This window comes from Cyclopterus lumpus, chromosome 7 (assembly GCF_009769545.1).
Source record: "Cyclopterus lumpus isolate fCycLum1 chromosome 7, fCycLum1.pri, whole genome shotgun sequence".
NCBI lineage: Eukaryota > Metazoa > Chordata > Actinopteri > Perciformes > Cyclopteridae > Cyclopterus > Cyclopterus lumpus.
The window spans coordinates 3,316,313-3,329,418 of record NC_046972.1 but is presented as its reverse complement, the minus strand read 5'-3'; the positions used below and the strand labels follow the sequence as shown (position 1 = coordinate 3,329,418).

Here is a 13,106-nt window from a genome sequence, read left to right as displayed (position 1 = left end):
TATAATGCTCAGTGGCGGAGGAGAATGAAGGCTCGAGTCACACCGTCTCAATAAAGGTCACTGGTCTCTAATTACCCTGGAGGTCTCCTGATGAGATCTGAGGACCCCCCTCGCCCCCCGTTGATTCAGACGTCCATGGTCGTCCGTCTCACATCCGAGGCATTTAGCGGCCATGTTCATTTCAAAACGTATCCCCTCGGTCAGGAAGGTGACAGCTGTTAAATGCTTCGCTAGATTTGAGTTCAGTATTTCAGCTTGAACAAAGCGGGTGGTGCAGTTCACCTTTAGCTGGTTGTTGTTTTTGATGCCGTCGACACGGAGGTGGAATCAAAAGGTGACGAACCTAGTTTGCTAAGCACTAGAAATAGTTACAAGAAACAGTTGCATTTTTTTTTGTAGCATTCACCCACTCAAACCCATTCATACACTGATGACAAGGGCTTCCATGCAAGGTGGCACCTGCCCATCGGGGCTCTAACTAACCATTCACACATTTCACACAATTTGGATCTGGTTAAGAACGTTGCCTGAGGGACAAAATCGACAAAGACTTGCGGAGCCAGGGATTGGACCTTATTGAAGGACGACCCTGCTCGACCACAGCTACAGACAGAGCCGGGCTAGCTGTTTGCCTTGTTTCCAGTCTTTACGCCAAGCTAGGCTAATCGACTCCCCCCCCCCCCCAGTTACTTCAAGAACCATAATTTTGCGTTGATGTTGGTCTGTCCCTCTATGTCCCTCTGGGGCCCTTTAGACAGTCTGCTAGCAGTCTGTCCTGAACATGTGGAAGGGGACACGACATTTTGGACCTGCCGTTCAACAATGGACCCACACAGAATTATGTTCTGACTCCAGTTCCTTGTTAGCTTTTTTTTGTTTCTTTCTTTTTGTTGTTGTTCTGGCCTGAAGCTGTACTATTTGAATTCAATCTTCTTCTTCTTTTTTTATGTATTATTTATTGATTTTATTATTCCTTTCCGGCAATGAAAAATCCACACAGAACATCCGAATTTGAATTTGAGAATCACGACTTACTTACAGAAAGGAAAACATAAAAGCCTTCGTGGTGCAGGTTCCCTCCATATATATTAGCTCCCAGCTGAGCAGCTTTGTCATAGCTGCTCAGGCCTCAGGGTTTTGGGGCTTTCTGGCCTTATCCTGTCTTGGCAGTAGATCAATAGATCAGCGGGGGTTTGTGTTCCCACTCCGTCTCACCTGAAATTGCTGCGTGAGATGTGTGTGAGGCATTTCTGACAGACGAGCCATCCTTCTCCATCTGAAATCTGCCACCGCCTGACAGTGGATTCCCCCCAACATTTATCCATCTCATCTCGTTACCTCCATGCCCTCTTCTTCTATGCCCCTCATCTATTTCCATATTCCTTCTTCCACCCAAACTTCTCGTCATTCTTATTCCACCTCCCCTCCCTTCCCTTCTGTCCCCCCCCCCCCCCCCCCCCCCCCAGCCTCCTGCCACCTCTCTGTTTCACCTCACAGTGGGCAGCTTGTGCCCCCCAGCCTGTATGTAAACCTGTGGCATCCTGTCTATGTCTGCCTCCTCTCTGATTATACTCTCCTGCAGTACAAAAGCAAGAGGCAGGCTGCCAGAAATCCCCAGTCGAACAAAACAACCTCACACAGGTTGCTGTCAGCTCGTTCGGCATTAGCCCGATGAGTCCGAAGGTGCACTCGTGCCATTTTCAGTAACGCGTAACACACTGACGGGACGGGCAGTTTAATGTAGGCAGGTTTGAAACGTCTCTCGCTGTGTGCATGCTGGAGATTACATTGTTCTTGTCGCAGTCTGCTGAAATTATTAATTAGATGGGAAAACTTGCACTCATGGTGGTTAAAATGCATTGATATAAATGATCCGATTGTTGCAAATATAATCTCCGCCAGGAGCTCATGAGTGTGCACCTCTGCGTCTGTCCACGGCTAATCTCACTAATCTGAACAACTGCGGTTGCAGAGATCTGCGGTGTATTGAATGCACCTTTTCTTATTATTATTAAAATGAAAACAAACACACACACACACCTTTCAGTAAGTATTTTATTCTTTTGCGGTTATATTTGTGGCTTAATGCATAATTGGTGAAGAAAATTAGCCTCATAGTAATGCTCGCCTGGGAAATTCTTGCGAGCGCTAGCTTTAGGCAACCTGTCCTCACTCCCAACTCATCAAAAAACTCTGCATCACCCGCCATGACAAATTCCTTATATGTGAAAACATACGTGGCAATAAAAGGTTCTGATTCTGTAGGAGACGGTCAGAGCAACTGACGTAGTAGAAAGAACAGTCTGCAAGGGGGTAAAAGCTTGTTTGGAACTTTAGCTCGGACGGGTCAAACCAACAAAGGACTTTCAGCGATTCAAAACTCTTAAATGTTTTTGATATTTACCTGTATACCTATGTAATGATGCCCATCACATGCGTCAATGCCCCCTTTAGAGAGGTGACAGAGGCAGGAAATGTCTCCATCTCTTTTCTTAGTTAGAAGATTGCAGTTATAGACAAGAGGTGCATTCAAGAGAAGGCACAGGGACAATACATTGGATGTGGGAGAACAAAATGCCCCCAGTGACCATGTTTGTGTTTGTCTGTCACCTCAGAACTTTCTTATTTACTGTATACTGGATCCACGTGAGAACTTAATGTGATGTGAACTCAATTCCTAGTCCTCCTTGTCCAGAGTTGCTTGGGTGGGCGCTCAACTGTTGTCAGAAGTTGGAGTGGGAATCGGAGAGACAACGAATTGCCTTGTGAGTCGGCCGCTCCGTGGCCGACCAGATGGGCTCTTTCCTTTCTCAGTCACTTCCCATAAAGAACGCAATCAGTCAGGTTCTCAGGACACGGCCCGACGCCGCGGATTAGTCTGAGCCCACTGTCGGGCTGTGGCGCTGTTACTCTGCAACCTTGGGGAAACATCAAGGTGCCGTGACTTTGATGTCTGTTAAGTTTCTGCATCAATTCAGCTTTGCCAGAGAGAGCATTGGGATGTGACCTTGAGGCAAGCAGATTTCATCCTTGGAGTGTGTTTGCCTTTATTGTTTTCCTTTCTGTGATCTAATTGAAAGGCTAACATGTTATTCACAAAATGATTAACTTGTAATACCCTTTTAAGCAGCACTGTATGTCTTCCCGTGTGGTTAACAATCTGACAAAGTGCAGATTGTTTTCCTCTAAAGACGAAATGCCCAAAAGGATTGCTGCCTGCCGCCCTCTCTGTTATCTCCCCTCTGTTAATTGCTCATTAGGAGGGAAAATACACTTTTAATTGTCTGATGGTCCAGACAGTCTGAAGTTCGTTAGAGCTAATGTCCAAACTTCACAGAGGCGCACAGTGGCTGATGGCGCCCATCTAGACACATACAGCAACACTCGGCCAATTACCAACACAAAGAGCCTTTAGTGAGTGTTGTTTGTTTGCGTAAGCAAGAACTTATATATTCAAACATGACAACATGATGAATTTGTTGGTTGTAATTGCACTGCGCATTTATGCAGTTGTATTTAAAAAAAGAAATGTCCTCGGAAGACAAATGTATGGTGAACAAACCACAACGAGCCTTTGTAAACGGTAGAGCACGAATAATGACTAGTCAGGGGACCCCTACTTTACCTTTAACTTAGGTGTGAGGTGATGTCCCATTTCTTTCCAGTGTCCCCCACATAACTTTATTTCAATCAGGAGAAACTTGTTTAGTTTAACAATAATGTATTACATTTGCATATATTTGAATAGTGCAAAGTGCAATTGGACTCCATCCTGAATTAGGAGAAACAAGGGCTAGTGATGCTGATGAAGTCAGAATCCCCCATGGAGTCCAGACACTGCTGGTGGTGAAGAAGGAAGTTGCTGTAACCCGATGATGAATAATGAGCAGGACTGATGCTGACTGGAGGTGCCTGGGTTGGAGGAGGATGGAGGTACCTGGGTTGGAGGAGGCTGGAGGTGCCTGGGTGGGAGGAGGCAGGAGGTGCCTGGGTTGGAGGAGGCTGGAGGTGCCTGGGTTGGAGGAGGCTGGAGGTGCCTGGGATGGAGGAGGCTGGAGGTGCCTGGGTTGGAGGAGGCTGGAGGTGCCTGGGTTGGAGGAGGCTGGAGGTGCCTGGGTTGGAGGAGGCTGGAGGTGCCTGGGATGGAGGAGGTGCCTGGGTGGGAGGAGGCAGGAGGTGCCTGGGTTGGAGGAGGCTGGAGGTGCCTGGGTTGGAGGAGGCTGGAGGTGCCTGAGTTGGAGGAGGCTGGAGGTGCCTGGGATGGAGGAGGCTGGAGGTGCCTGGGTTGGAGGAGGCTGGAGGTGCCTGGGTTGGAGGAGGCTGGAGGTGCCGGGGTTGGAGGTGGGTTGCATCTGTTTGAACTGAAATGACAACTGACAGCAGCAGAGAGGAGAACCCATTTAAAGGTTTGACAACAACGATGTGATTGGTTTATAGAAACTGCAAATAATCGTATTGGTTCATTCCACGTACATGCCCCCCAATCAGCTGATGGAGTAATTGCTGAGAGAATTACAGACTTAGATTATGAATGAACCGGAGTGTAAATAGTGTCTTCCTCTGCTTGAGCGTCATTTCAGAAATACTCAATGACGAGATAACAATATTTCTTTTGGATCACGTTTGAACCGTGTTTTGTCAATTTAAAAGATAATTGAACGTTTTTCACACAACACTAGCTAGGTACCGTGGCTTTGTTGAAATGTAACGTTATCTCACCGGTTGTCTTTCATCCAGCGACTACTGATGGTTTCAGCAGTCGGGAGGCGAAAAGACGAGCCTGCTGCTAGCGCAGAGAAAACCAAATTGTTCGGTAGTAATAGTATAATTTTTGTACAGGCCATGTGCTTCTTGATGTAAGCCTTCAAAAGTATATATATATATATATATATATAGATATATATGTATTTTTTTGTGAATAATTTTTGTGGCAAAACGTTAAAAAATCTAAATGTTATTTTTGACTGCCCTTAAGTGCCCTTGTAAGTGTGTTTTGATCGGACACCACCATCCCGTATCATTTGTTCGTGTCTTCAAGAAATCTGTAAAACTGTTAAAAAGTAAACCTGTTTACTTAAAGCGCGAGGAAACGCACAATGAACAGTGCTCATGTTGTCAACATCGTCTATAAAATTATTTAGTTTTCTCATCTAAAATAATTGGATCTATCAAAGCTGTTAGCTTTGATAGATCCAATGAAAATAGATGTGGGTCTCATTGATTTTATTCCGAGTGTTTTGATATCAGGTGCTGCCGGTGCTAAAATATACAAACTATCAGGCCAATCACTATAATTGAATGTTGTCTTCATTTTTCTTTTTTTACTATTTTCCTCACGGTTACCCCTTTTTCCTTCTTCTTCCTTCCAGTGGTCGTGTTGTATTTGCAGGCCGTGGGAACCAAAGAATGGAGGGAGGTGAGTTGTACGTGTACTGCATGTGTGTATTTTTTTTTAGGAATGCTAAATTATCGACATCAAGAATATTCCTTGACGCTAGTTACCCTCAGTCGGGTATTAGAGTGGAGGCGGCGGAGGGACTTAAGATAAAGTTCAGAGGCAACTCACTGCAAACCCTGAGAACATTATTGTAGAAAATTGAAAATAGTCAACCTCATCGCTTGCCCACAGAAGTGTAACCACTGTCTGAAAAAACTGTAATATACTTGACTCAAACTGATGAATTAATAGTAAAGGTTAAGGAATGAATAAATAAAAAAGGATCTCATTAATTCAAGTTTCTGATGCTTGACAAAAGGAATTAATATCATTGATATTCCTTTATTCAGTCTCATCAAATATGCATCATCTGCTCCTCACGACTTCTTTCCGCCTCGCCCCTCTGTCGCTCTTCTTTTTTTTTGATGGGGAAAGTTGACTTTACATTCAATACTGCATCATTGAATGTCCCCTTTTTTCCTTTTTTTAGTTATGTCTCCCCAGCACAGATTTCCTTGTCATCTCTTATCCTCATTTCCCCTCATATTATTTGCCTATGATATTCCGTCTTTAGTCGCTCTATTTACCCATTTGCAAATTCAAAGTGCGAGCTTTGTCACCGCTGATCCCCTCACATCGAGACACCTCACACCTTTTTATTCCTCGTGGCGGGGCTTTGTCTAAAAAACACGCCATGAATCGCAGAGCAATCAGCAGAGTAAACATCGCGCTCTCGGACGTGCACGGCGTGAGCAGATAATTCTGCTTGAATGTTTTGAAGGTTTCTTTTGCATCATGGCAATACAGTACCTATTGTAAATCAAACGTTGTCCTTTGAGGGACAAATCGTGCATTTGCATTACAGAAAATCAATCGGTGCAAGTAGCATTTGTTTGAGCAACTCACTATAGCCCAACAGGATGTCCCCAGCTAGACCATCCTCCATTGTGCAGTAATTCTTCTTCTTTTTGTGGTTTGGGGGAAGTTATTGTTTTTTGTATTGTAATTTTTGCTTCTTTTATGGCTGTCCCTGCAGCACCAGGCTGTGCACTAAATTGTGTCCTGATCACAGGAGATTACATTCTTCCCAGCCAATGGATATGAGCCTCCACTCAAAAACAACAACTTACACTTATATTCACGATATCATGGACCTGTATCTGTACTTGTACAGTGCTTTTAACACTACATGACATCGTTCACCCATTCACACTCTGATGGGAGGGGCTACGGTTCCACCTGCACATCAGCAGTAACTAACATTCACACACAGTAGTCACAGCTACGGGAGCAATTTGGGGTTAAGTGTCTTGCCCAAGGACACATCAACATGGGCTAGCACAGCCGGGGATCGAACCGCCGATCATCTCATTGAAGGTAAACCCTGCTCTTCCACCGAGGCACAGTCGCCCCATTGGTGTTCAAACCGATCGAACTCGATACTGCTGACCTTTGACCCCCCTCTGTCAGAGTATAAAGTGCTCCACAAAGTCAAATGATTTGCGATCAGTGTTAGCATGTTTGTACTAAATTAAACCATTTACAATCCCCAGAACCAGATGCCACGAGTTAGTAAACGGTACGGAGAAAAAAGAAAGAAGATCGCGGGGAGCTGTGGGGACATCTGGGCTGACTAGCATGTTAACTGTTAGCTCAGAAGTTCACAAACAGTCCCCGTGTCACCAGGCTCCTAGATCCAAACATCTTACTATCCCATACCATGCATTATTGATATTATAGGACAGCTGTGCAGCACTTCTAACTGCAATACCTCACAAACAAACTGTACAACACACCTAGTTGCCAGACCTGCAGATTCCCTCAGGAACTATTGGACTGTGGTCTGCATGAATTCCATTTCATTTACCCGAAAAAGTCTTTTACAAGTCAACACATAACTACTGTGCACATTATCCATCCATCCATCCATTTTCAATACCGCTTATCCTCATTAGGGTCGCGGGGGCGCTGGAGCCTATCCCAGCTGACATAGGGCGAAGGCAGGGGACACCCTGGACAGGCCGCCATTACATGTCATTTAGCTGACGCTTTTATCGAAAGCGACTTACAACCATATTACATTCATACACTGTAGACACAGCTACAGGGAGCAATTCAGGGTTAAGTGTCTTGCTCAAGGACAGAACGACTAGGGCGGGGATTGAACCACCAACCCCCCACCAACATTGGGGGATACAACTCACAAATCCTCCTTTTGTGCACTGCTTCCATTGTTATTTAAATAAATAAAAATAAATATCTCTCCTCAGAGGTAAACTGAAGACCAGCAAATCAAAGAGATAGATTAGAGCTAGTTAAAAGAAATACAGACCCATTTGATAGACATATGTATACAGCCTTTGCTGATCCAATGATTGCCTTTCCAGCTGCTCTGCTAACTCTAGGACCCCCCCAGTTACAAAGTAATTCCTTAACCTTCAGAAATGCCCCAGCGCCTATTAACCAATCATGCCTGAGTGGGATTAAAAAAACCAAAGGTCCCGAGCCCTGAAAATAGAAACACTAAGAGGAAATATCATAGGATTTTCCCCGTCGGGTCGATACACCCAGTCGGCTCTGTGGTCCACTTTGCTCCCCTTGCACGGCCTTGGTAATGGCCGGGCTCGGGGACGCAGTTGATAGCCCGGATTATGTGCGCTGGGCACTAAAGAAGTGAGTCGAGGTATTGAGGTAGTGCCAAGATCAATAGCTCATTACACAGTGCTGTCGAGGCCGGGCACGAAGGTGAGGCTGCCAATCCAACAGGGGGGGGGGATTACCGGTGTGATTGTCAGGGACCTGGGACCCTGTGGACTTGCAAGGTGTAGAGCTGGGTCAAATGTAGCTGAAATTGAGCTTTCTGATTTCTCTGGGGACAAAGGAGTTACACATAGCACAATGAGGTGTGGTACAGTGTGGTCGTATTCTTCCGAAAGGAGATTCATATTCAGAGATTCCAAATCCTAAAATGGTCCGATGGTAATATGGGTTGCTGCTGAATCTCATTCATTTGATTCACTTCTTTCTCTGGTGTATCCTTCTCGATGGGAGCTTAATAACATTCATTCTCGTGAATCAATGCTGTTATTACCACCAATTATCACTCTACTTTTGTAGTTTGGCAGGACAGAGGTCATCGATAATACTCGGAATCCGGATTTCGTCAGGAAGTTCGTCCTGGATTTCTTCTTTGAAGAGAAACAAAATCTACGGTTTGATGTGTAAGTAGTCTTGACAGCATTTCTCAACTCAATTTGGATACATTCTGCTGTGCTCTGGATTCATAGTAACCACATGAAAATAGCAACACCTGTGATTGCATTTGAATAATTTCTCTCTCTGCAGGTCTTCAGTTTGGTTAAAAGCTCATTTTGCCTGATCAGGTTAAGTGACCGGGCTAATCACAGATTAGAATAAATGCTGGGATGTCCAATCATGAAAGGAGATTTTTTTTTAAAAAGATGTCACTTGCCAAGGTTGCCTGATTGCCCAACTGATTAAATAAGTGTCTGTTATCCCTAATCAAAAGCAGGGAGAGATCACTTACAGGCCTCTGGAGCTGTAATCAAGGCACTGACGAGTGTTTTCATTGCTCAGTGGGGTCTGTGTGGCAGAAGCTTGTCTAGAGTCTGAACATGAAAATGGAACAGGAACATTGTTTGTGATGACACCATTAGACTGGTGTTGTGTACATAATTTAAACCCCCGCTGCTTTGCCGGGTAATTTTTCTATTTTCAATCAAATAGCCTCTGTGAAACAACCCAGATACTACAGGAGACCTTCAAGATACTTTCACATTTTCTTTTATTCTTGGTTCTTTTGAGGCTGTGACACCCAGGCCAAAAACATTATTTTTCATGCATTGGCCAATTTTGAGATGTTGTGCTATTCTACTTCCATAATTAGAAGAACACATCCAAACTTAGTCTGCTATAGATTTCTCATAAATTCACCACAAATTAGCATTTGATAATGCCCAATTTCCATATTAATACATAACATTTCAGAAGACTTGTAATACAAACAGGAACGGTTTTGGTGATATCTATAAGTTACACATTTTCACTCCTCCTAGTGTTTTCAAAATGTATGGAATTTGCAGCAGAAAGTTGAGAAAAGCAACATCACGCTGCAGTGGCCAATCATGTAACAGGCGTCACGTAACCATATTTGTATTACGTGAAGGAACTAAAGACCGAAACCGACATTAACGGGCCACAGGTGTCCATGCCTTCACACAACCCTGCCCTAATCGCCACGACACCTGATTTGGTGTAAATGTGGCTTAAGCCAATCAGAGGCAGAGTAGGGTAGGTCATACCTTCGCCATCGTGTTCTCTGCACCAGTCTCTCCAAAGAGCATACTCAGGGGTTATATTCCCACCTGGGCTGCGGTGGAATAGTTATTTTTTGCTTTGGAAGGTTCCTAACAGAGTGAAATGACCCAGTGGTTTTTAACTTGCTGCCATGATAAGAGCTGTTCGAATCCTCTAAATGCTAAGGAAAGGTGCTTCAATGCTTCCTTCATTAGCTCCTTCAGCATAGGAAACACTGGCTCTTCCAAGACAAAAGGAAAGTAGATCATTCCGCCCCACAATTCCTTGCGGTGGCAACATTTGAACTGACACATCATTGTCATTCGACAAACGCAGATCGTGTAAATAACCGTTGCCATAACTTGGAAATACTTATCAAATATACTGATCCTCATGTTGAGGTAATATAGCATTACTACTAGTAGTAACTGCAATATAGTTAGCGGGATAGAGTTTTGACTCTATAAAGAATTCTTGCTATTGGAAGTAGACTGTTCTGTTTTTTCAAGACTAATATAATCTCTGGAAGTGCAATGTCACAACTTCTTCAATCCGTCCCATTTGTTTCCCGCAGGTACAACGTGGACTCCAGAAGCTGCAACATATCCAAACACGTAAGCACAATGTGTCCAACTCAAATGACTCAGCCCTGTATCACATTGTCTTTCAGCGTTACTCACAACCACTAAAGCTCATTTACAGTGAATGAGGTCAGCGGCTGACGATGATTTGCCATGAATGAATCTATTTGGTATTTAGAGGGCCTGTAATGTAAATCCATCTTCTGACTAAGCTGTTTGTTTTTTTTGTCCCCCCTTCTCAACAAATCAACGTATGTGGGAGAGCAGAAGGTGAGTGGTGTACATGCAGACTACATTATCCTCATCACTCCCGGCGTTTCAATGGCCTATCGTTCGTCTCCTTTTTTATTTTGTATTTCAAATTATATATTCCATTGTCCCCAGAAGAGAGCTGTGTATCATTCACTTACATGTTCATCGTATTTCTTTCTCCCAGTTCTTTCATTTCATCAAGGACAAACACCAGCGGAAAGCTTCCCACGTAGTCTCGTTCTTCATTTTGTCTGTCTGCGTTTCATCGCTCGCTCAGGTACAGCAACTTTCAGAACTCGACTTCAAAGTGAAAGCAGCCGCCGCCGCTCATGTCGGGGTATTAACCGCAGCCGCAAACATATCCGGCTTTGTGGGACTCGCGCCCACACCTGCTCTCTGCCGCGTTGCTGTGCAGGAGCGTAATTGTGTCGTGTCATCTCTGCTTTTGTTTTCCATGCTGCCATGTGTCGTTCCTCTGTACTTTGGTGCGGTTGTCTTCAAACTCTGTTGTTCAATGAAAAATGCTGCTAGAAGGTTCTTTTTCCACCGTGAGGACTGGCCTCACGCGCAGTGTGGTGCTTTCAAGAACAATCAGTCAACAAGCAACCTGAATAACACTAGGACTTCCGGGGCTTGACCTAGTTGGGTTTAATGTGTACTTGTAGAACAGGTGGAATTAAATTGAATGTTACATTTAAAGTGACACTTCAGTTAAATTAAATTACACTTTGATGGAACTTTAATAACTTTAATATCTTTATTACTATCCCCACTGAGTTTATCTTCAGTTTTTGAAAAGCACAGCTGGTACAGAAATGTGTAGAGTAATTAGTTTAATGTTCATGTACTTTAATGAGCTGGTTCCCCCATGCTAACAATGAATTCATATGATGAAAAAGAAGTTAAAGAGCTCCTGAAATAAATGGGAATCTGTAACAAACTGAGCACACTGCAGTGTCTTAGAGATGCATTATGCATTGCACCAAGCGCGGCGTTAATTAAAGGATAGGCTCACATTTTTTTAAGTTCATCTTCACATTAGTCAGGAGCGCATATGAAGGTTGAGACATGCTGTGATTACTTGCTCAGTCCATCCAGGCTATAAAGTGCTATTAGTGAAATCCCCTTCTAAGTGGGATTTCAATGGAAGTGATGGGGGGACTAATTAAGTACATATATTTCAAAGTTATGGTCTTTTTCATACTAAACTCTCGTCTTGGTTTCATTAGGGACATGAACAGTGGTCTCCTGGGTGAAAGTTTGTTTTACCCATCCATCCTCAATCTCCCACCTGCCTGAGTTGTTTGTCTCTAGCTTTTTAAACCACTAAAGTTGCATTGATAGTATAATAATTATGAAGATGGGTTTTCGTTGAAGGTAGCTGGAAGCCCGATTCGTCTCATACAGGCGATAAAGGGTGCCTTGGTACCACGGTATCAGAGGCCGTGGGGCACTGACAAAGCTGCGGCACTTGATGCGTTGGCAGCAGGCGGCAACCTTTAGTTCTGCCAAGTGAGGTGGAATTATCTTAAAACTTGCATTATTTCTACTGACCAGCAGGGGGCAACCTTTAGTTCTGCCGAGTGAGGTGGAATTATCTTAAAACTTGCATTATTTCTACTGACCAGCAGGGGGCAACCTTTAGTTCTGCTGAGTGAGGTGGAATTATCTTAAAACTTGCATTATTTCTACTGACCAGCAGGGGGCAACTCCTCCGGTTGCTAAAGAAGTCAGAATGTATGGAAGTCATTTGATTTATTACCTCATTAAATATTGTAAGCAGGTTATGGTCTAATTTCTATTTTCAAGTCTTCTTCAATACAGCATGATGTTCATTTCATAAATTATGGTAAATTTAGAGTCAAATAAACCATAAAGCATGGTATGCTTAGGGCGGGCTTACTGTGATTGACAGGTTGCTGCTGCTACCAGAGCCGTCCGTATATGGCGTCTCTACCTCACTCCGCATTCCAAGAATGATAACCTTAGTTTGCAAAAAGCCCAAATGGCGACAGCCATAATACAAAATGGCGACAGCGAAATCGTCAAACTCAAGGGCTTCAAATCTGTCTGCAAACCAATGGGTGACTTCACAATGTCTACGTCTTCTTCTTAAATACAGTCTATGATTGGGAGTAATTACCCTTCACCTCCAACACCATTGTGCCTGAGTAAGATACCAGGAATTGTGCCACACTAATAAAGGATTATCTTATCTTATCTTATGCCACTTCTCTTGTAATACATCCCATATTGGGTCACATAAACCTGAACATTATGCCCAATGTTTTCTCAGCCAATTCAATTGTCAAAGCTGCTATTGCTTGTCATTTCTTATGCCTCACTTACAAATTACTGGAATCGCCCTTGCCGGCAAATGTGCGGGGGGATCTTGGCGATTGCACAGAGGGAGGTTGAACATTTGCATTGTAGTGATACAAAGCCAGTGGAAAATTGGCAATGTTTCCCTTTTGAAGGCCATCATGTACACTAGGATTGATTACAGCAACCCAAAACTG

General features: G+C 43.8%; 1 protein-coding gene across 3 annotated transcripts in view; it reads left to right on the top strand.

Moving 5' to 3' along the window:
* The window catches only part of LOC117733489 (copine-9-like), a 71,103-nt gene that overhangs the window by 10,309 nt on the left and 47,688 nt on the right, over positions 1–13,106 (top strand). Inside the window, exons 3-6 of one of the 3 annotated variants that reach the window (XM_034537177.1) lie at positions 5,370–5,416; positions 8,555–8,658; positions 10,329–10,368; positions 10,603–10,605. In XM_034537177.1, coding sequence (XP_034393068.1) covers positions 5,370–5,416; positions 8,555–8,658; positions 10,329–10,368; positions 10,603–10,605 — 194 coding nt within the window. Of the gene's footprint in view, positions 1–5,369; positions 5,417–8,554; positions 8,659–10,328; positions 10,369–10,602; positions 10,606–12,521; positions 12,537–13,106 lie in introns of all 3 variants that reach the window. The other 2 variants (XM_034537176.1, XM_034537178.1) reach the window with 2 other exon arrangements.